Genomic DNA, 22819 nt, shown 5'->3' with positions numbered 1-22819 from the left:
TCACCCTGTCCCTCTGACCATTCCTCATGGAAAATCCCATGCTTTGCAGCCCCTCTGTTTAAAGGAGCCCACGAGTGTTGCCTCTGCCAATGTCACATTGTTTTCCATGTCCTCATAAACACTTTTTTTTCATCTGTTCCAGCCAAATTCCTGCCTTGCCCATGAGTGACTTGGTTTTACAGTGGACCAGGCAGGAGAGGATCCTTCTAATGCCTCCTCAGTTTGGGATGAGCCTGTCCCAGCCCCATGGCAGCACCGGGGCCGTGCTGGGCTGGTTCTGGGATGGGATTTTGGGATGAGCCTGTCCCAGCACTGGGGCCATGCTGGGCTGGTTCTGGGCTGGGATTTTGGGATCAGCCTGTCCCAGCCCCATGGCAGCACCGGGGCTGTGCTGGGCTGGTTTTGGGATGGGATTTTGGGATGAGTCTGTCCCAGCACTGGGGCCCTGCTGGGCTGGTTCTGGGCTGGGATTTTGGGATCAGCCTGTCCCAGCACTGGGGCCGTGCTGGGCTGGTTCTGGGCTGGGATTTTGGGATCAGCCTGTCCCAGCACTGGGGCCATGCTGGGCTGGTTCTGGGCTGGGATTTTGGGATCAGCCTGTCCCAGCCCCATGGCAGCACCAGGGCTGTGCTGGGCTGGTTTTGGGATGGGATTTTGGGATGGGATTTTGGGATGAGTCTGTCCCAGCACTGGGGCTGTGCTGGGCTGGTTCTGGGCTGGGATTTTGGGATCAGCCTGTCCCATCACTGGGGCCGTGCTGGGCTGGTTCTGGGATTGGATTTTGGGATGAGCCTGTCCCAGCACTGGGACCGTGCTGGTTCTGGGATGTGGGATCAGCCTGGAAGGCTGGGCTGGCTGGGATTCCTGAGCAGCTCCCGTGGGAGTCACGCTGGAGGCAGACAAACTCCATCTCGTGCATTCCAGATGGGATGCAGCCACAGGCAGGGGCTGACACATCCTGGGAAGCCAGTTCCCTCCAGGATGTCCCTCTGGCTGTTGAGATCCTCACTGGTGGCACATTTTGCAGGGGGAAGAGGGGTTTGCTCTCCCTTAAATAAACGCTTTCAATGGAGTTTGAGGCTCCCTTTCCTGGAATGTCACCCCCCTGACCTCTGCAGGTGCATGTCACCGCTGTGGGTGGCACATTGATGCCACTGTCACAGCACCAGGAGCTGACCAGCGGCACAGCAGGTGTTTGGTGGCCCTGGATCTGTCTGGGGCTGGACACCGGGCCCGTGCACACACAAACCCTCTCCCGCCCCAGCCATGGAATGGAAAATACCAGCATTCCAGGCTTATGGGATTTGGGAGGAGGTCAATGGCTCTGCTATTTATATCCAGTTATTTGGGGACTTTGCAGCTGCATTTGCACTGCAGAGTCCCCGTGGGGTAGAGAAAGAATGAAATTAAATGAAATTAAATTACCTTAAAAATTCTTGAGCACAGCAAGGACAGCAAACATTCCTGGGTGGTGTTCGTGCCCGGAGTGGCACAAGTAGAACTGTCCCTCTGGTGCTGCTGCTCCTGGCTTTTGTTTTTTTTTTGAACATGCATGAGGGACATTCTTTAAAACAATTTTTCCATCTTTCCCCTTTTAGATCTTGACCCAATGGCCTGAGGATGTCAGAGCACCCACAGCAGATAAATGCTACCTGGGCAGAGCCCCTCCTGCCTTGCTCAGGTGTCTCAAGTCAGTGAGAGTTTAGCAGAAGAGAAGTTTTCATTGTCCAAAGCTCTCTTCTGAGTTTTTACACAGAGAACAGATGTTGAGGAAGCTCCAGCCCTCTGTGCAAGGAGCAGCTCTGAAAGACAGCAGGTGTCAAATCCAGAATTCAACTGACCCATAACAAAAACACCAAGTTCCAGTTTTAGTAAAATCTAGATGCCCAGAAGCATCATTTATTGCAAATCAGTTAACCAAAAAAAATACATCATTTTTGCAAACTACAACTTTGCATGTAGATAACTTTATTACAGAAGATATCTTTTCTTAAACTACACTCTAGTTTATAAAACATAGGAAGATTCAACACCACGTGATGTTTTTATCACTCATATTAGGCGTGTCACAATAACAACGGTCTGAAATGTTAACTAAGATGAGTGCTCAGCAAGGCACCGTGCCTTGAGAAATATTCATTTTATTTGGTGTTCTAATAGAAAGGAATGAGGAAAAGGAACCCTTTTCTTAGGTTTTCTTGATTAACTGCTCTCTATCTGCCTGTCCCATACTCATTATCTAGTCTTAGGGTGTCTGCTTGCTTTTGCACCCGAGTGAGTGATATTCCAACACCTCTATAAGGTGATAAATTTATGATATATTTAAGACTTGCTCATTTAGATTTTTGAAACAAAATCCACCTTTTCTTGAAAAAAACAAAACAAAACAAAACCAACCAAAACCAAAACCCCCCCCCCCCATATTTACAAACATTAAATCTGCCACAGGCTTATACTATATTTTACATGATACACAGAAGGAGTGCACATCAGTATAAAAAAAGATGCATCACTCCAGGCTAACGTCACGGAACAAAATGTCAACGTTTCACAGCACAGCTGTGCTGGCCCCTCAGCCTCCAGTTTGGCCAGTCCAGCCTCCCACCACAAGCAGCAGCACATCCCACTGGGCACCCAGTGAGGGCCCTGCCAGAGGAGCACGTGGGGGTGGCAGCGTGATGATGCTTTGTAATCTCACTCGGGGTGTCTGCACGGCCAGACACACCTTCTCCTAAAAAAAAAATAGGCAGGCCATCCTTAAAATAAGGATGCGGTTTACAAAGTTTATATTGGCATTTGTTTCTTAAAGACAGTTACTCAAACACGAAAACGAAACGAAACAAAAGATCAGTAAAGATATTCAAAGTAAAATTAAGTCTCCTTTGTGTATATAATCCATAGTCGTGGGCTTGCTCTCTTGGAAGTTTGGTAAATAGATTTCTTTTTGATGGGGGACAGTATTCATGTTTTGTAGGGTTTTTTTTTTAGCTTAGAAACTGTTCTTACAGGTCTACAATCCTGATTTTCTTTTTCTTCTTTTTTTTCTTTTTTGATCATAAAAATCATTTAAATATATATATTTTTATATATATATATAAAAACAAGAGAGAACAAAAATTTCTATTATCAAGGCAAATGTACAACTATATAATACTGAAATTTAAACAAAGATTCATGACTGGTACCATAAAATGTCCTCTCATATAATTGCAAAGGAAACATTTTAAAGTACATTTAAAAAATTTGTCCATACTTAATTTTTTTCCCCTTAAGGAGTGGTATTTAGTCAATTTTTCTTTCCCCTCCTCTTTCTCACCTCTCTTTCTGAGTTGAAAGAGAAAAAAAATAAATTAATGGCATTTCAGAATCACAAATCGTTGCTTATAGCTTTACATAAACATCTCCTCTCAAATCAAACACAATGAACCCCCTCCAAACAAAAGAGAACGTCCTATAAAAACCTAATTTGTTGATTTCTCGAGACACAACTGGTGTCCCACACTGAGTTCTTAACAATAGAACATATAAATAAAAAGGCAGTGTTCTCATGTAAAATAAAAAGTACATAAATAAATACTAAAAAAAAAAAAAAAAGGAATTAATTTGTCTTTTTCTTGTCTTTTTTTTTTCTTTTTTTATAAAAACATATTTAAAAAGGATCCTTTAATAAAAGCATCCGACGTCCTTTTAAAAAAAGATAAAGCTCTCCCTCGAGCTTCTGGCTCGCAGCGAGCGTCTCTAAAACACCTTTTTCCTTTTTGTTTTGTTTTTTTTTTTTACTTGAAGGCCTCGGGGATGTGTCCCATCTGTGACTGCATACTCGTGGGAGGGCTGGAGATGCCCTCGGACCAGTCGGACACGTTGGAGTGAGGAGAGGAGCTGGACCACTGGTCGGGCGACTCCGGCGACGGCGTCAGGAAAGGGTGGTCGGGCACCTGCAGCTGGTGGCTGGGGGTGTTGTCCAAGGGGGAGGAATAACTGTGCTGGGAAGGGGGGGTCAGGAACTGCGTGCTGGTCATGGGCTGGGCGAGGGAGGAGGGCAGGGAGGTGGGCAGCATCTGGGAATCCTGCGGCAGGATGGTGTGCACGGCCATGGCGCCGCCGCTCACCGGCTGCAGCTCGGGCTGGCTCAGCTCCGTACCGAGGAAATTCTGGCCCAGGTGGGCGCTGCCGCCGGAGCCGCCGGGGTTGTGGTGCTGCTGCGGCTGCTGCTGGGGCTGCTGCTGCTGCTGCTGCTGCTGCGGCGGCTGCAGGTTGGGCTGCTGGAGCTGCTGCTGCTGCTGCTGCTGCATCTGCTGGAGCTGCTGGCTCTGCATCAGGTGGGGCTGGGAGGCCAGCCGGGTGTTGGGCATGGCCTGGTAGCTCATCATCTGCGACAAGCTGGTGGTGGGCAGCCCGTTGTGCAGAGAGGTCATCATGCCGTGCTGCAGGTTTTGGGGCTGCTGGTGCGCCCCGGGCTGCAGGTTGCCTCTCAGGGGGTTGTACTGGCTCTGCACCATCCCGTTCTGCAGCCGGGTGAGCCAGTCACACTGCCCGTTCAGGCTGGCCCCGCTGCCCACCGAGAAGCTCATGGGGGCACTGCTCATCGCCGTGCTGGGGCTGGACACCGGCAGGTGCGACAGGCGCGGTGGCACCGACTCGAAGCCCATCCTGCTGGAGTTGCCCATGGCCATATCCTGCTTGCCCGCCATGTTGAGGTGGTTGATGCTCAGGTGGGCGTCGGGCATGCCTGGCAGGTGGTTCAGAGGCATGGAAGGGGACTGCTGGAACGGGGAGGTCATCAGCGGGGGAGAGGCCACGTCCGAGAGGTACCCGTGCGGCGACTCCAGCGAGTCCACCGGCGACAACACCCCGGAGCTGTCCAGCAGACACCCTTTTCCATCCTGCGACTTTTTCCTCCGGGCTTTGAGGTCTTTGGCGTCCTTGCCGTTGCAGCTCAGCCCCTTGGTGCTCGGCTTCCTGGCCTTCTTGCCCTGCACGGCGGGTTTGAGGTTGCCGATGTAGCTGTTGGGGGAGCAGAGCGGGGGGGACAGGGTGGGAGCCCCCAGGGGCCCGTTGTGCAGCGTGGGGCTCCTCACCAGGTTGTACTCGTCCAGCAGGCGCACGATGTCGTGGTGCATGCGCTCCTGGGCGATGTCCCGCGGCAGCCGGTCCATGTGGTCCGTGATGTCCCGGTTGGCAAAATGGTCCAGCAGGACCTTGGCAGTTTCGTAGCTGCCTTCTCTGGCTGCCAGGAACAGCGGGGTCTCCTCCTGGAAAGCCAGCAAGGTTTGGTTAGGGTTGTGTTCTCAGATTCTCCCGGCTAGCGCTGCCCTGAGCTCCACACCCATGTCTTTGGCTGGCCATCATCCCTCCTCTGGTGAGGGTTTGCTCCTTCTTTTTCCCACCCTGCTGAGCCATGTCCTTGTACTGATATCAAACCAGGAGCCCTGTGAGTGACCCAGAACGTGCTGGAGGTGGCCACGAAGTCACAGCTCACCAGGCACTGCGTGGCCCCTCAACATCACCCCTACAAGCAAATCCCACAGTGCTCCTTTGAGATAAATCCACTTCATTCACAGCAGAACAATCAAATCAGAGTCCCAGTGCCAGACATCTGTATTTTAGCCAGAAATGACTCTTTAACAGACTCCCCAAATGGTTCTTCACATATATCAGCCTAGGAGATCCTACCTTATTATTCTGCATGTCCTTATTGGCACCATTCTTCAGGAGGACCATTGCAGCTTCCACATTGTTCACAGCAGCTGCCCAGTGCAGGGCTGACTTGCCTGGAGAGGAAAACCACGAAACACAACACACATTAGAGAGTGCTGAGGTCAACAGCAAGCAGCCCTTTTGTCCCATGTCTGGGTGAACTGGTGTTTTAGCTGCCTCGGTACCTAAATCATCCACGGCGTTGACGTCAGCGTGGCAGTTGATGAGGTCATCCAGCATCCCCTCCACAGCCAAACGAGCAGCCAGGATCAGGGGAGTGGTCCCGTCGTGCATTCGGGCATCCAGGTCTGTCGCCCTGTTCCTGATCAGGATCTGCCACAAGCAGGGCCAAAGCAGAGGGACACAAACGTTAGGAGGGGCAGACAGCAGGGCACCCCAGTTACCCAGGTCTCAGGATCTGCAATGCCCTTTCCAAAGGTTCATCTCTGCAGTTCTGCTCCCAGTCTGGGGCTGCTGTGGGGTTGCTGTTTTGCTGCTCCCCAATACAGCTGTGCTGAGAAGGCCCCGATGAAGGAGGAATGATGAGGAGGACTCCATCTTATCAGAAGGCTAATTAATTACTCTATTACACTATTTATTCTATACTATATTACATCTAAACTGAATCTGCCAAGCATCCAACCCTGCACACTCCAACTGCACAGAATCTCGTGACTGTCCTGACAGTCCCAACACAAACACACACACACACACACTTGGCCCTGACAGGCCAAGGAAACAAACCACCATCCCTTTGGGTAAACAATCTCCACATTGCACTCTACTTTTGCACAAACACAGCCACAGCAAACGAGATAAGAATATTCTTGGGAAGAATTGTGCCTTGCTTTTCTCCGTGAAGAGAAATGTGGGGCTACACCCCAAGACAACAAGGGCTTCATTTTTTAGGACTGTCACCCCACACCTTACCCAGGCGAGCAGGAGACGCTGTGACAACACCCTTCACACAGCACCACAATTTCCCCTGAAAAACCCCAAAACTGGCGGCCAAAGCATCCCTTACCTGGAAGACTCCTTGGGCGTCGGCGGAGACGGCGGCGTGCAGCGGCGTGCGGCCCATGTTGTCCTGGATGTTGGCGTCAGCGCTGGCCTCCAGCAGGCGCTTGGCAGCGTCCGAGCGCGAGTACCTGGCGGCCAGGTGCAGGGCGGTCTCGCCCGTGCGGTCGGTCTGGTTGTGCAGGCTGGCCCCCTGGTAGATGAAGTCGGAGATGACGGCGGGAGCGTCGTCCTCCTCCTCGCTGTTGCCGGTTTCCAGCCCTCCTCCGCTGCACGAGGCGATCATGAGGGGGGTGAAGCCATCTGAAAGCACAGGGGAGCCCAGGATGAAAAAGGCTTTTTACCCTCTCTAATGCAGGAGGCTCTGCCAGATGCTCTGCCTGCGATAGATGCTTACTCTCCTGGGTGCACCAAGACTGAGTTCCTGACTAGTTCTGAACATCAAACACGAATATGCTTCCTCTGATATGGATCTGAAATTCCTTAGTGGTATCTCACTGCTTTTCCTATTTCATCTGCTCCATGTAAGGTGCAGTTTGTGAGGAAGGCTGCTCAAAGCAAATAATGAAGGTATTTACCATACTCTATTTCAGAGGACAATTTCACAGACGTGGGGAAGACCAAGTGTTTGTAAGAATTTAAAAAGCTACTAACCGTTGTAAAAAAACCTTAAAGGAGGACTGTGAATTGTACAGTTGGGTGAGAGGAGAAGAATACAGGAGCAGCAGAGAGATAACCTGGGTGATTTAATAGGTACTTCTGTAATTTCCACCTCAGTTACTGAACAAAAAAAGCTCTCATGGAAAGCAAAACGTGACAGGGTCTCTCTAAATCACACACAACAGCAACCCTGTGGTGCAGAGCTTGTAGCAGCGACTCTGCACCAGCAAGGCACAGGAGGACTGTGGGGCTGCTCCTCTGCAGGGGCTCAGGGAGGGTTCCACACGAGCTGCCAGCCAGTGCAGAAGTGCAAGGGGTCCTTACCCGGCCCTCTGACGTTGACATCCATGCAGTCAGCATCGATTTCCCCCTGCGGAGGCGTCGGGGCCATGGAGGAAATGCGCAGGTCAGCGGCGTCCAGGTGCTGCTGCGTCCACTGCCTGTGATCCGTCTGGTCATCCGTGTCGGGCAGCATCGCCTGCTCCTCATACTGGGGGCAAACAGCAGGGAGTGAGCTCCCAGGAAAGCACCCCGGGCTGAGCTCCAGCCTGGGAAGCTCTGCGAGGCTCTAAGGTGTGTGTTTGTCACAGGCAGGTTTGCAAAGGAGCTGAGAGCAGCAATGAGGGGCCCTGAGGGTCCCTCTGCTCCTTGTGTGACAAACCCAGGAGCGACTGCCTGCAGCACAGGGCAGGGAACGTGGCAGAGGGCTTACCCTGAACTTCTTGGTGTCCAAGGTCTCCTCATCACCCCACTCATTCTGGTTGTCATCCATCAGCGTGCCGTCCGAGGCATTTTTGAGGGGTCTTTAAAAATAAAACCACAGAAAAAGTTATCTCCTCTGCAGGAACTGTTTGTGATGTTTGCCCACGTACAGGCACAAACTGAAAGAAGAATCAACCAATTTCCAGGAGGTTCCCCTCAGGCTGAATTTCATTTTTTACCAAGTGCAAAAAGATTACAAAGCACAGAACATACAGAACACTGCTTTTTTCCCCCCATGCAGAACTTTAAGACCCCTGATTCTTCTCCTCCCTGCCACACCACTACGATGCACTAGAGCACAAAACTCCAGCAGTCTCTCCCAGAAGAGCCCTGAGCAGCCCCGCCACCGGCTTAGCAAGCAAACTACTCACTTCAGTCCAACAGAATCCTCCCCGAGGGGCTCCCGTCGCTTCTTCTTGCTGGACTCTGTCACTTTGAAGCCTTCTGGGAACCAGAGCTGCCCATGCTCCCTGCGGCGCTTGCGGTTCACCAGCACTCCCAGCCCGATGAAGGCCAGCAGGACCAGCGCGGCGCCCACCACGTACATAGGATACAGCTGGGAGTTCTTCGTGGGCTCGGCTGTTTCACCTGCACAACCGTGGGGCACAAAGAGATGCTGAGACATTAAGCTGCATAGCAAACCGGGGACGGAGTGGAAATGAAGGAAAATTTGTTAATAGAGGTACCTAAGTCTGATCTAAATCAGCCCCCCCCCCCCAAAATAAGGTCATTTTATACGCTATTAATCAGAATTGCAAACTATCGGCAAATTCTCGGCTGCACAAGGCAGCCTGCACCAGGAGACAGCTCCACTTTTTTCTCCTTTAAGGAAAAGGATTAGCAAACTTCAAATCATTGCGCTTGCATTGAGCTGTTAAGACAAAAGGATTTAGGGGGGATTTTCAAGATACAAACTTCAACTCCTTGCATGTCACTGATTGATTGGAGCTGCTTGGGTTTTCTTTTTCTTTTCTTTTTTTTTAATAACTTTTAGAGTGATAATGATTTTGAAATAAAACCTGGAATAAGCAAAAATAATAAAGTGGGCTTGCAATTCTTTTAAAGAAAAGACTTAAAGGAAAAAATATATATCTATGTGAGGTTATTAAAACCAGACTGTGCTCAAGAGCAGCCAATTGACAGATAACTGAACTCAGAGAAGGCTGGAAAGTTTTGGCTGTCCCTCCTCCCCAAGTGACCAGCTGTACTTACTTTTGACAGCTTCTATCTTGTAGGGTATGTTCAGGTTGCCGAGGGAGGCCAAGGCTCCCAGGAATGCTGCCACATCAGTGGCACTCTGGAAGCACTGGGAAGACGACTGGATGCACTGGCGGTTATCAATTTCCAAGTAGACAATGGATCTGTGAGAGAGAAGAGTCAATAAGGACCAGGGAGAGATGACCACACCGAGGACACGGGCAAGCCCTGTCTCCCTTCCCTCTTTAACCCCCATCAGTGGGAATTAGAAGGTGGGAACCCATCTCCTTGCTCCCCTGTGGCCCAAAGCCTGCAGCTCACACTCATGGTCTGCTGGATTTGCCTCAGTGAATGCTGTAAAATCCAGCTCTTTATCTACAGCAGTGGAAGGGAGTCTCTGCTTCACAATGTTTTATAATTACCCAGACACTACAGTATCTTAATGCTGTTTGGGAGCCTTCAGATATTCTCATATCAGTTTCCCTGCTCTAACTCCTTTGCTTTCAGGGGTTTTTTGATTGAGTCCACGGAGAGGGAGCAGGTTGGATGTGTATGTTTACACCAAAGATCTCCAAACATAGATTGCAGTAATTGAGTTTTACAACAAAGCTCTAGAAAGCATTTCCCAGGGAGAAAATGAGGCTTAACTTAATGACTTCCTGAAGTCAGACAGTCGGTCAGGCCAGCCTCTGCTTCCAGGTCCCACCCAGCCCAGCCCTGGCTCCCAACAATGCACAGGACTCCTTCAATCGTGAGAGTCGGGCAGCATTGTATCAGGGACTCCTGAATGATCACTCTGCTTTCCCACATGAGAGCAAAATCCGGTTTCTGTTCACACAGAAAGCCACATCTAAATACAATTATCTGGCCTACATCCTTCCCTTCCTAGCGTGTTACTATTATCAACACAGAGAACACGCTCTGAGTGCTGCTCAGGGGAAATGGAACCCTCTTACCCTCTGATGTCCATCTGGTCGAGCTCCCTCTTCTGCCTCCTGCCAGCCCTGGAGTAGAGGCTGCTCTTCACTTTGTTGATGACAGCACTGGACATATCTGACCAGTCCTCTGTGGACCTCTTGATGTAATGCTTTTTCAGCTCCTCCTCGTTGCCGTAGTATGGGAAGATCATGTACTCCCCCTTGGGGTTCTTCTTGAAGACCACGTTGGTGTGCAGCACACGGCTCAGCTCCCGCAGGAAGTTGAAGGAGTTGTTCTTCAGGTTCTCGGGGGTGATGAGGACCACCACCACCAGCGTGCCATCTGCCAGCTTCTCTGGCATGTTGTTTGCACAGTCCAGACCATCCCACTCGCACTCAAAATTGTTGCAGCCCTGGTCGCAGTGACCATCTGAGAAGTGATCTTTGCAGTACTGGTCGTACAGAGGGCTGGGTGGAGGAAGAAGCAAGGCAGAAGAAAGAATTAGACCAAGCAGTGCAAATAACACCTATCTGCTGAGAAAAGCAGTGGTGGTCTCTCTTTTGCATAAATATTTTTCACCCTGACAGACACTAAACCAGTGTACATAGAAAGCAGCTGTTTCATGCAGCACTGTGAAGCATTCACTGCTGCAGGTGAGAGAGAGCAGCTGTTAAATTATAAAAGAAAAAGGGATAAATTACTGTGACTCAGAGGAGGCATGGGGACACAGAATAGTTACTAAGACCACAGTTGGTCCAGGAATCTGGGACTAAGTTCCTGCTGTTGCCAAAGACAATGTTTGGGAAATGCTTGGATGTTAACATCATCATGTTTCCTGGCTGCTTTTCCATCTGGGGTCTCCCTGCCTTGAAACTGACTGTGTTACTGCTGTGAGTTGGAGAATTCACCTCTGCGGAGTGATACAAGCAAGGACAGGGAAGCCATCTGCAATGAGTCAAACCCAGAGAGCTTCCAAGTAGATGTAAACTCAGAAGGACCACAGGGAGATGCGATTGCTTGAGTTGCAGCCCCACAGGCAGCAGACCAGAATGTTGGGAATGAACAGCAGGAGTTTTACCAGATACAATCAGAACAACCAGAGGGTCACCAGAGATGGTGACCCTGATGGGCCTCAAAACAGGAAGGTTTTAAAGAAGCCACTTACTTGCACTGCCCCTCGTACTTCTGGCAGTCGAACCCATCGTAGAGGCAGCCAGCATTATTGCACTGAGAGTCACACTTGCCATCGTTGAAGTACTTCCAGCACTGCAGGGACTGGGAGCAGTTCTTCCAGGGGTCGTTGAAGTTGAGGGAGCAGTCGCCGCCGTCCCAGCCGCAGGCGTGGTTGTTGCATTTCCCGTCGCAGATCTTGTTGCCGGCGTAGCCCGCGCACACGGCGATCTCGCACTTCTCCTCAATCTTGGGGGGGATGATGTCCTGCCCGATGCCGCCCTGGAAGTCGAAGTCCAGGATGTGGCAGTTGAGGCCGTTGAAGTTGGCGGGGCAGTTGCAGCGGTAGTAGGGGGAGGCGTCGCTGAAGAACTCGCAGGTGCCCCCGTTGTAGCAGGGGTTGGAGGTGCAGGGGCTGCTGGCCGGGTACTGGCACTCGGGGCCCGTGAAGGCCGGCGTGCACATGCACTTGGAGCTCTTGTGGATGGAGATGCAGGTGCCACCGTTCAGGCAGTGCAGGTTCCCGCAGGTGCGGGAGTCGTTCTCGCAGGTGGCACCCACGAATCCCTGGGGAAGGCACAGCAAGGAGGGAGTCAGAAGCACTGATGCTGTGCTATGAGCGGCATTAACACGCGTGTGTCCTGGGAAACTAAAACTCACCCTCTAAAACTGGTGATGGGCAAGAGTAATCTTGAATGTAAAGCTCGTTAGAGCATCCCCCAGGTGAAGGGAGCTCCTCCACAGCTACCTGTCCCACTTTGTGTAGGGCAAAGAACATTCAGCCTGTTCTACCTTCAGGCCTGAGCCACCTTCTCCTTAACTCTATTCCAGAATCCTTGCAAGCATGGAGGATGCACCTTTATGGACGCACCCACAGCAAAGCATCCTCCCATTCCTGCCTATCCCAGCTGGGGAAGCCTCAGGGACTGAACTGGCCTCTTGACCACCCCTCATGCTCACGCTCACTCCCTCCTCCTGGAGAGGAGCAGGCACCTACCGGGGGGCACTTGCAGATGAAGCCACGGCCAGTGTTGCTGGCAACAGCACAGGTTCCCCCGTTCCTGCAGGGTTTGCCTTTACAGCCGTCCACCACGGTGTCACAGCGACGGCCTGCGAGGGAGAGGAGCGTGTGAGGAGCAGACGAAGGCGTGCAGGGATGCCTGGGGGGGTTGGGGGCTGCAGGCTGGGCTCTGGGAGCAGAGGGCATGCAGTGCTCACCTGCATAGCCAGGTCTGCACTCGCATTTGTAGTCGTTGACCCGCTGCACGCAGTTCTGGGTGCCGCGGGCGTCGCAGGGGTTGGACAGGCACTCGTTGACATCTCCCTCGCAGCGCTCCCCTACAAAGCCAGGGGGGCAGATGCAGCTGTAGCCACCTACCCGATCCTTGCACTTGCCATTGTTAAAGCACTTGGGCCCCAGGGTGACAGGATCAAAGAAAGGGCTGCAGTCATCCACATTGATCTCACAGTGCACCCCTAGAGAGAGGGGGGAACAACCCACACAGCTCATCAAACAGTATCGGGGGGCCCGCTGCTCCCTTGTGTGAGCCTGCCCTGCCCAGGGGCTGAGCCTGGCCACGTCAGTGGCAGCCTGAGCCACCTCTCAGGCACGAGGGACACGGCACCACGAGGCCAAGGCCGCGTGGCCTTGATGGCTGAGCCCACGAGCAAACACAAACCTCGCCCACTGCGTTTGCTGCTGCCAGCCTGAGCAGCTAATGAGCAGAATCCAAGGATATCTGCACTCAACCCACTAATGCCCCAGCCTGGGGAATTAATTTACCTTGAGTTCCTCTGGGGCAGGAGCATTTGTAGGTATTGATGAGATCGATGCAGGTTCCTCCATTCTGGCATGGGTGGGACAAGCATTCATTGATCTCCTCTGAGCAGTTAACTCCATGATAACCAGCCACACACTGCAAGGAGGAAAGAGGGGAACTATCAGAGAGGTTCCTTCCATTCCCACACAGCTCTAGGAGCATAGCCAGCACCCGAGTCTCTAACTTGGTAAAGGGGCATCATCTCGGGCAGGAGAAAGGCAGTAACTGAGGCTTTTCCCCTGGGAATTCCTGCCCCCCAGGCACCCACCTCGCAGGAGTAGCCTCCCAGGTAGTCTGTGCAGGTGGCTCCGTTCTGGCAGGGGTTGGGGGAGCATTCATCCACCTGCTCCTCGCAGTAGCTGCCGGTGTAGCCGGCTTGGCAGCGGCAGAAATGAGTGTTGCCAGTGTCAACACAGAGCCCCGAGTTCCTGCAGAGGTGTGCTACATCGATACCTGTCAGGGAGAGCAGAGTGAGACGCAGGGACCTTGGGGACACCCACACACCACAGGGCCATGAGCTGGCCACGCACACCCCACAGGGAATCACAGCCTTGGGCATGCATTGCTGGAGCAATCCTTGAGGTTGCTGTCCCAGAGATCCCCACCAAGAGAACCGGCCACATCCCTGCTCAGTGCCCAGCACGGGGGACACCTGGGGCCCCAGCCTGGCCCTGTACACATGGCAAGGCCTCACCTTGCTGCTTAGCAGCCACCTCGCAGGACACGCTGGGGACATCGCAGTAGAGCCCTGTCCAGCCGCTGTTGCACTCGCAGTGGTACAGGTTACTGGTCTGCCAGCACTTGCCTCCGTTTTTGCAGGGTGAGGAGTCACACCAACGCACCAGGTTCTGGGGAGCAGAGCAAGACATGAGGGTGAGGACCCAGCATGGCTCCTGCAGGAGTGGAGAGTGCAGTGACCCCCACAGCAGCATCCACCCGAGGTGCCTGTACCTGGCAGTTGAGCCCGGTGTACCCCTGGGGACAGGTGCACTTGTACGTCCCGTAGCTGTCCTGACACGTGCCCCCGTTCAGGCACGGCTTGGAGTCACACTCGTTGATGTTGTGCTCGCAGTAGCTGCCCGTGAAGCCGGGCAGGCAGACGCAGGTGAAGGTGTTGATGCCATCCACGCACGTGCCACCGTTGAAGCAGGAGCTGGGGACACAGGCACCGCGCCCCAGTGAGTCACAGCTGGCCGTGCCCCACGCCAAAGGCCCCACACACCAACCCAGGGCTATGGGGCAGCACGGGGACCTCAGCCCCGTGCCCCGGCTGGCAGGACTGTACCTCTCTGTGCAGTCAGGGGTGTTGTTCTCGCAGTGGATGCCGCTGAAGCCGGAGGGGCAGGTGCAGGTGTAGCTGTTGACGCAGTCGGTGCAGTTGGCCCCGTTCTTGCAGGGGTTGCTGGCGCACTCATTGATGTCCTCCTCGCACTTGGGCCCACGGAAACCAGCCAGGCACTCGCAGAAGAAGGTGCCAATGCCATCGGAGCAGGAGCCACCATTGTGGCACGGATCTGGAGAGAAGGGATGTGCACGTGAAGATGTGATGGGTCCAGCTGTGGTGCTGCAACCCAGCCCGGGAGCTGCCCTGCAGCACCGTCCCCATAGACATTCCCTGGCCATGTGGAGATATGGGATGGGACTGAGCCCATGGACTGGGCAGGAGCCACACCAACCCCTCCAGGATACTGGGCACAAGGAGAACCCATGGCACACACTGTCCCCCAGCCTCCTTCCTCCTGCCTTGGACTGACACAGCCCAACAGGGACGTGCCTGAGGTGGCCCAAAAGCCAAGCAGGGCTCGCAGCACAGCCCAGGGCACAGCGGCAGCCAGGGCTGGTCCATGAATGGGGAGGAGAATCCCAGCCCCAGGAAGGGTGATGAGGCCCAGGGCTGGGCTGGGTGCAGTCAGGGGCAGCCCCTGCTCTTACTGGGCTTGCAGTCGTCGATGTCGGTGTCGCAGTTGCGGCCGGAGAAGCCGGTCCGGCAGGCGCAGCGGTAGCTCCCGTTGGTGTTCTGGCACGTGGCCCCATTCCTGCAGGGGCTCTTCACACACTCATTGATGTCAATTTCACAGGTCTGACCTGGGGACACAGCAGGACAGGGATTGTGTGGGCTGGGGGTGCTGGTGAAAGCCCCAGGGGTGACGATGACATCCTGGGCACCGCTCACACCAGGGCAGAAGCCAAGGAACACAGGCAATGGTTGTGTCCCATCCACCCAGCTGAACCGTGGGGCAGCTCAGGACCCTCCCCAAGGCCTAGCTCCTCCCCTGTGCCTTTCCCTCCCTGAGGGGAGCAGGGGGTTCTAACCCCCAAAAAGGCCATGTCCATACCTTGCCAGCCAGGGGGGCAACTGCACGAGAAGCTCTTGTAGTCCTCTGACTCCTGGCACTCGCCACCGTTCTTGCAGGGGCTGCCAGCACAGGGGGCCAGCACATCCTCACAGGTGGCTCCTGCACAGGCACAAGAACTCGCTGACACCCTCCAAAAGGACAGGTGGCCAAGACCCCGCTATCCCTGCCCCCTGCCCAGGGCTGCTGCCAGTCTGGGGATGGCTCTGGACTTCCCCAGCACCCCAGAGCAGCCCAGCTGGGGCTGTCTCCTCCATTCCTGGTCACCCATGACCCCAAACCCCCACAAACTTTTAAGCCCTGGCTATCTGGGCTGCATGACAGCAATGCACACTTCCTTTGGCAGGGAAATGCTGCTAGGGGTGTCTTTTCCCCCTTGCACTCCCTCCCCCCTTCCCTCTCCGCTGCTTTTCCTGTTTACGTCCAGCCAAGGGACACGTTCCCTCCGAACCCTTATCTTCCCTGTCAGCCAATATCTCCTGAACCGGCCTTTGCTATTTTCCAGAGCCTTCCCCTCCCTGCCTGCCCATTCCCTGTCCCCCCCCAGGGGTTTCTATGGCCACTGGCAAGGGCAGGAAACAGCTCACGGCTTCCTGCAATTGTGCCGGGCTGCGCGAGCGGAAGCGCAGGGCCGGCAAACAGGAATCGGCTCAGCAGAATCCCCCGGCCCCTCGGCCTCGAATCGCCTCCTCCAGCACAGGCATCATGGCTGGGGAACGCTGGGGTGTCAGTGGGGCAAGCCCCTGGGTGCTGCTGCACCCGAGGCACCCTCCAGGAGGAGGAGGAAGAGGAGGAAGGGAGGAAGCCGCTGCAAATTTCCTCCAGCTGCGCCGCGGAGAGGTGGAGCCGTGGCTGTGGGCAGCCCCTCGGCAGGGCAGAGCGAGGGAAGCCTTCATGAGCTCAGTGCCAGCTCACTGGGGACCAGTTTGGTGTCACGTGTGAAGCAGAAACTCCCCAGAGCTGTGGCGGGGCACAGGGTGCTCCCCTCACCTGTGTAGGGCAGAAGGCAGTTGCAGGTGTAGCCGGCAACATCATCAATGCACGTGCCCTGGTTCAGGCACGGGTTGGAAGCACATTCGTTGATATTGGTCTGGCAGTTGGGGCCTGTGTTAAGAAAAACAGACAGAAGTGGCTGTGATGGAGGTGTGCTGGTGGCAGGGGGCTGAGGGCACAGTGGGGACACGGTGGCAATGACAACAGCACACCCAGTGCCCTGGGAAAGCCTGCTGTGCTCAGCTCCAGCCCTGAACTCTGCTGAAGGTCTCCAGGACGGCTGCACTGCCACAGCTCCCAGCCACACCTGGGGCTCCACTGTCCTCAAAATGAAGCTTCCAGCCCACCCAGCATCATGGAACACCCACCCACAGCTCCCACCCAGGCCTCAGTGTGGGGGAAACATGGCAGCATCCCTGGCTGCACCCTCAGAATCATGGAATCACAGACTTGCCAATGCTGGAAAAGCCCTCTAAGATCACCAAGTCCAACCATTAACCCAGCATCACCATGTTCCACATCCACACCCCTTTTGAACACTTCCAGTCATGGTGGTGACTCCACCACTTCCCTGGGCAGCATGTTCCAGTGCCTGACCAGCATTTCCAGGAAGAAATTTTTCAGAATATCCAATCTAACCCCCCCCACTTACCGCTGAAGCCCTCCCTGCAGGTGCAGATGTAGCCACTGGTCATGTCCTTGCAGGTGCCACCATTCATGCAGGGGTTGGATTCACACTCGTTGTTGTTGATGTCACAGTTTGTCCCACTCCAGCCAGGGTCACAGTCACACTTGTAGCTTTGGGGAAAAATTGGGGCATGAAGAGCTAGTCCATCCTGGCCCTCTAGGCTGCATCAGCCATCATTTATCCAGCAAATCCTGTCCCTTCAGGGAAATCCCCTGGCACTGGCTCAGAGCATGGACAAACACCAGCTTGGGGGACAGATGCTCACCCTCCTCTAACCCTGACTTTGTGGGGACCCTTTGGTCCCTGCAGCCCCCCAGCAGCCCCGGCACCCTCCAGCCTACCCATTCAATCCATCATGGCATTTCCCATGGATGCAGGGGTTGCTGTTGCACTCGTTCACTTCAGACAGGCACTTGGGGTCGTGGAAGCCCTCGGGGCAGAGGCAGGTGAAGCCATTGATGCCATCCTTGCAGGTGCCCCCGTTGTGGCAGGGGTTGCTGGCACACTCATCGATGTTGATGTTGCACATGCGCCCTGGCGAAGGGGGAGCGAGGATACAGTTACCCCACAAGCACGAACAGCACTGCCTGGGGAGTGCACCCACCAGGCAGCTCCCCCTCCAGCCACCCAGGAATGTCTGCTGGAGGCTGGGATCTCCTCAGGACACACTGGGCTGGCTGCAGAGGAGCGGGCTGCCCTGCAGGCAGGGTGACTCCACTCCCTGCACTGCCTGCCTGCCTTCATTAAATGGGACTGGAAGAGGCCGTGCCCTGGGCTGCTTTGGCCCAGGAGGGAGCACCGAAGGGAGGAGGTTTCAGCCTGAAACCCTACCTGCCACGGCCGACAAAGCCGGGCTTTATTGCAGCTCCCACCGGGCCCGAGGACAAGGGGCCGCGCGAGCGGGGAGCGGCGGGGGCTGCTCCCATCAAAGCCCTCCACCATTTCCAGCAGCCATCAAACAAACCAGTCGGACAAGGCAGCAACCTGATACCCATGGGAGTGGGCGCAGCAGGAGTCGAATTCGCAGCACCAGACACCCCTTTGATTTCAGACTGAGCCGGGGTCACCCTCCTGAACAAGCAGGAGCGCTGGAGGGTGTAAAACCTCCTACAGGCGGGATGGCAGCATCCCCCCACCTTACTGCACCCTTGTCCTGGTTTTGTGAGGCACCAGCAGCTGCAGGTCCCCAGGGTGTGAGGCCCTGCTCTCACCTGTGTACCCCGGCTCGCAGGTGCACTCGTAGCCATTGATCTTGTCGATGCACTTGCCATAGTCACAGGGGTTGCTGGCACAATCATCCAGGTTGATCTCGCAGTTGGAGCCTGGGGAGGAGAGGGAGATTGTTAGGGGGTCCCCAAGAGGAGAGGAGTGTCATTAGGAGGTCCCCAGACCCATCAAAGCAGTAAAATGAGCCCTGCTGGCACCAACTGCCACCGCCGCCCCACAACAAAGCGCCTCCACTGTGGGCAGCTCCCGGCTGGGGTGTGGTTCGTGCCTGAGCTGGGCACCAAACTGGGAGAACTCGCCCTCACCCAGGATGCCCCAGGCTGGCCCCGGCACCAGGGTGGCTGCTGGTGGTGGCCCAGGGCCAACCTGCCCCAGGAAGAGGACGGGAGTGGGATGCTGCACCGGCACTGCTGACCCATGTGGAGCTGCAGGGGCTCCCTCCTGCTCACCTGTGGTCCCTTTGAGGCAGATGCAGTTGTAGGCGTTGTTCCTGTCCTGGCAGGTGCCCCCATTTTTGCAGGGCTGGCTCTGGCACTCGTTGATGTTGATGTCGCAGCGGTGGCCCGTGTAGCCGGGCTGGCAGAGGCAGGTGAAGGAGGCGATGCTGTCCTTGCAGGTCCCGTAGTGGCACGGGTCAGGGTCGCACTCATCGATGTCGATCTCACAGTGAGCACCTGTGAAACCTGCCACCAGCAGGAGAGACACGGGGTGACAATGGGGACACGGGCTGGGGATGGGGGACACTCCTTCCTGCCCTCTCCAGGTGTGAGGCAGTGCTCCAGGGTGGCTTTACCTGCCCCACTGTGATCTCTGGGACCCCCAGGAGCAGGGTGCAGGCAGGGAGCACCCCGATGTGCTGGTGGGGGGGCTGGTCAGACCCCAGCCCGGGGGTCTTTGTCCCAGGGTGCACAATGACCTGCATTAAAGCAGCCTGGGCTGCAAGCGGGGCCCCGCGCTCGTCCCGGCGCGCACGGGGGGGCCGGCCGCAAGCACCCCCCAATCATAACCCCCCCGGCAGCTCCTATTCTCCTGGCCGGCACCCTCCCCGCCGGGTTTGGGGGTGGAGAGCCGAGGACAAAGTACAGCTTTGACTAGACCCCGCCAAGCCCACATAGCAGCTTTTCATCGGGGCTTGGCATTAGCAAGACACTAATTAGAGGCCATTCAGCTGGAAGATTTCTGGCGGGAGCTGCTCCACAAAAGAGCCACTGTTTGCCACCAGGGCTCAAGTCATCATTTTGTGCAACTGCTCCTTGGGTTTCGGTCGGCGAGCCCCCGCGGCCCTGCACCTTGCATCCCCATAGAGGCAGCTTTATTCCTTCCTTCCTGCCTTCCCCCTCGGCGGGTGGGAGCACGGTGGGACGGCTGCTGCGGGGCCACACCTAAGGAGTGCCAGGCTCCTTACACCTGGCTCCGGGGCCAGCAAGCCTCCAGAGCTCGACTTGTTCTGCCACCACCAGAGAAAGGGACATCCTGCCCCACGGGAGTCACATCAGCAGGGACCAACCTCACCGATGGACAACTCGGGGACACCTGCCACAGCAGGTGCTTGCAGAGGTGGGCACTAAATGATTTGTCAGTGTGGTTTTATGGCACATCACAGGGCAGGACCCCCCACAGCCCCCCAAGATCCCCTCACCTTCAGTGCACTCGCAGCTGTAGGTGTTGGGGCCATCCACGCACTTGGCACCGTTCTTGCAGGGGGTGCTGGCACACTCGTCGATGTCAAACTGGCACAGGTGCCCGTTGAAGCCTGCAATGGAGGGAGAAGCCTCGTCCCTGCACACGGCCGGACCCGCCAGGCTCCCCTCCCTGCCAGGCTCCCCTCCCTGCTGCCGGGCAGCTCCCGCTGGGCCCCCCCTGCCCCGCCGGCCCCCCGCATCCCGGCTGGGGCGCCGGGTTTCCATGGGGACGGCTGCTGGGGGCCCTGAATGCGGGGCTGCGACCCACCATTGAGAGCATCTTATTTACATCTCTAGAGGAGCAAAGTCTCTGAACTTCAAAACCTCCTTTCACAGATTAACCGTCTCCCCATTCTCTGCTCCACCCCGTGACTTTGACACCGCATTCAAAGCCGCTGGTGCGGCCCCCCCCAGCCCCCAGCCCTCCTTCCCAAAGAGGGGCCTTTTCAAGTGCAAAGCCGTGGGGTTTAATCCTCCTTCCCCTCTCCCATGGGCGGGAGCTGGAGCAGCATGCCCTGCACGGGGCTCAGCCCCACGCTGCCATTGGAGACGCTCCCTCCAAAGCGCCAAGAGGTGCTCGCTACACTCTCCCCATTTCGGAGGGCTGTGAAATTTAAGGAGCCCGTTCTTGGCTCGAGCCAGGATGCATCCTGGCTTTGTTTCCACCACAGTGGCAGTGGGACGGCTGCTGGCAGTGGGAGGGGTGCCACGTACCAGTGGGGCACTCGCAGTGGAACTCGTTGATCTTGTCCAGGCAGTTGCCGTTGTGCAGGCAGGGGCTGCTGGCGCACTCGTCCGTGTTGATCTCGCAGTAAACCCCCTCGTACCCTGCCGAGAGACCCAGCACCGTCAGCACCATGGCACAGGGCTGGCACAGCCCCACAGTGGGTGTGTTAAACCTGGGCACACCTGGATGCCCTGTCTTTAAAAGGCAGCTCAGGGGATGTTCTACACGTGGTAGGATTTGATGCACAAGCTGCTCCTTGGATCAACAGGTTTTGGCTCAATCCAAGCCAAGGTTGGCAGGAGGAGGAGTTCAGTATAGGGCTGATGGTGCCCAAATCTCACTGCTTGTGCCCCCACCACACAACCTTTACTGCTCCTTCTTTTCGGTGCTGTCCCCAGGCACGCAGGAGCTGTTGACCCAACCCCGCACTGAGCTGAAGCTCAGGGACATTCAAAACCCTCCCACTGCCCACCACCAACACCAAGGCTGAGTCCACAGGGCTGCCCACACACCAGGCATGCAGATGCACTGGAACTCCCCGATCTGGTCCAGGCAGGTGGCATCATTCTGGCAGGGGTTGGAGAGGCACTCATTGACATCAATCTCGCAGCGAGGGCCTGAGTAGCCCTGCAGACACTGGCACTGGAAGGACCCTTGAGTGTTGATGCACTTTCCTGCGTGCTCACATGGGTTGGCTCCTGTAAAACACCAGCACAGCTCTCAGGACTCGCTCCTGGCTGTGCCAGAGCCCTCCCCAGCCATGCTGCTGTCACCCATGTGAGCTCACCCAGAGAGCACTCGTCCACGTCCTGGTTGCAGGCTGGTCCCATGTACCCCGAAGGACACGTGCAGATGGCTTTGCCATTGACGGGGTTGGTGTCGCAGTTGGAGCCCTCGTTGCAGGGGTTGCTGATGCAGGCATCATCCAGGTGGCACAGCAAACCTGGGCACCCAAAGGCACGTCAAGGACGATGGGCACACGAGTCATCGCCAACCGAGGCTGCACCGAGGAGCCAGGGGACACGCAGGGCAGGGGACAAGGTGGGACAGGGCCTCACCTGTGCGGCCGTGGGGGCACTCGCAGTAGAAGGAGGCCACCCGGTCGTGGCAGGTGGCCCCGTGGAAGCAGGCGGCCATGGCGCAGTCGTCGATGTTCTCGCTGCAGTCCTCGCCCGTCCAGCCATTGACACAGACACAGTTGTAGCCGCCGTGGTTGTTGTGGCAGGTGCCACCGTTCTGGCAGGCGTTGGGCATCAGCTGGCACTCGTCCACGTCCTCAGTGCAGTACTGACCTGCCAGGGGACAGGGCACCTGCATGAAGCTGGCACTGACCACTCCCGACGTGAAGCTCTGCCCATGCTGTGCCCATCATCCCCCCGAGCAGGACCCGTCCTCCCAGCCCAGCCCTGTGCCACCCTCACTCCCTCATTACCTGTCCACTCAGGTGGGCACTGGCAGTTGTAGGTGTTGACGCCATCCACGCAGGTGCCCCCATTCTTGCAGTTGTTGCCCGGGCAGTCGTTGATGTTCTCCTCACAGTTCTGACCCGTGAACCCTGCGCAGAGGAGACGCCTGCCGTGATGCCAGCTCACCCAGTGGCTGCGTCACCACCGTGCCCCTCGCCACCCCCACCTCCAGCAGGCTGTTCACTATCAGGTGCTGAGCGTGTGCCAGGTGGCTTTGAAGCAGCTGCCTGGTTTGATCTTCATCCCCATTCCGCCTCTGCTGGGGCCCGGCAGGCAGCAGCTTCCTCTGCCCAGGGCAGGCTGGCCCTGCTGCCAGAGCCTCCAGCCCCCAGCAGCGGAGGATCTGACTCCACACAAGCCAGAACGAAGCAGGGCTGCTCCCACGAAGGCTTGTGGCACCCGGTGCTGAATCACCAGCGTTTCATTTCACTTGTAAAGAGC

At 55.8% G+C, this 22819-nt stretch overlaps 1 protein-coding gene across 2 annotated transcripts in view; it reads right to left on the bottom strand.

The window, feature by feature from the left end:
* Window positions 1-1866: 1866 nt before the first annotated feature.
* The window catches only part of NOTCH1 (notch receptor 1), a 42880-nt gene continuing 21927 nt past the window's right edge, over window positions 1867-22819 (bottom strand). The window contains exons 5-34 of one of the 2 annotated variants that reach the window (XM_038156350.1): window positions 22345-22467; window positions 21971-22204; window positions 21700-21855; window positions 21425-21610; window positions 20900-21013; window positions 20143-20256; window positions 18953-19186; window positions 18488-18598; window positions 17618-17810; window positions 17241-17386; window positions 16586-16699; window positions 15578-15697; window positions 15174-15326; window positions 14527-14755; window positions 14193-14394; window positions 13936-14089; window positions 13510-13694; window positions 13205-13337; window positions 12640-12897; window positions 12419-12531; window positions 11417-11988; window positions 10290-10718; window positions 9349-9497; window positions 8508-8724; window positions 8087-8177; window positions 7699-7864; window positions 6722-7017; window positions 5883-6030; window positions 5674-5771; window positions 1867-5252 (exon numbers count right to left, since the gene is read on the bottom strand). In XM_038156350.1, coding sequence (XP_038012278.1) covers window positions 3777-5252; window positions 5674-5771; window positions 5883-6030; window positions 6722-7017; window positions 7699-7864; window positions 8087-8177; window positions 8508-8724; window positions 9349-9497; window positions 10290-10718; window positions 11417-11988; window positions 12419-12531; window positions 12640-12897; window positions 13205-13337; window positions 13510-13694; window positions 13936-14089; window positions 14193-14394; window positions 14527-14755; window positions 15174-15326; window positions 15578-15697; window positions 16586-16699; window positions 17241-17386; window positions 17618-17810; window positions 18488-18598; window positions 18953-19186; window positions 20143-20256; window positions 20900-21013; window positions 21425-21610; window positions 21700-21855; window positions 21971-22204; window positions 22345-22467 — 6914 coding nt within the window. In that variant the 3' untranslated portion in view covers window positions 1867-3776. The remainder of the gene's footprint in view (window positions 5253-5673; window positions 5772-5882; window positions 6031-6721; window positions 7018-7698; window positions 7865-8086; window positions 8178-8507; window positions 8725-9348; window positions 9498-10289; window positions 10719-11416; window positions 11989-12418; window positions 12532-12639; window positions 12898-13204; window positions 13338-13509; window positions 13695-13935; window positions 14090-14192; window positions 14395-14526; window positions 14756-15173; window positions 15327-15577; window positions 15698-16585; window positions 16700-17240; window positions 17387-17617; window positions 17811-18487; window positions 18599-18952; window positions 19187-20142; window positions 20257-20899; window positions 21014-21424; window positions 21611-21699; window positions 21856-21970; window positions 22205-22344; window positions 22468-22819) is intronic. The other variant, XM_038156351.1, reaches the window with a different exon arrangement.

This window comes from Motacilla alba, chromosome 17, assembly GCF_015832195.1.
Source record: "Motacilla alba alba isolate MOTALB_02 chromosome 17, Motacilla_alba_V1.0_pri, whole genome shotgun sequence".
Classification (NCBI taxonomy): Eukaryota; Metazoa; Chordata; class Aves; order Passeriformes; family Motacillidae; genus Motacilla; species Motacilla alba.
The sequence above is the reverse complement of the archived record's forward strand: the minus strand, read 5'-3'. Positions and strand labels throughout refer to the sequence as shown.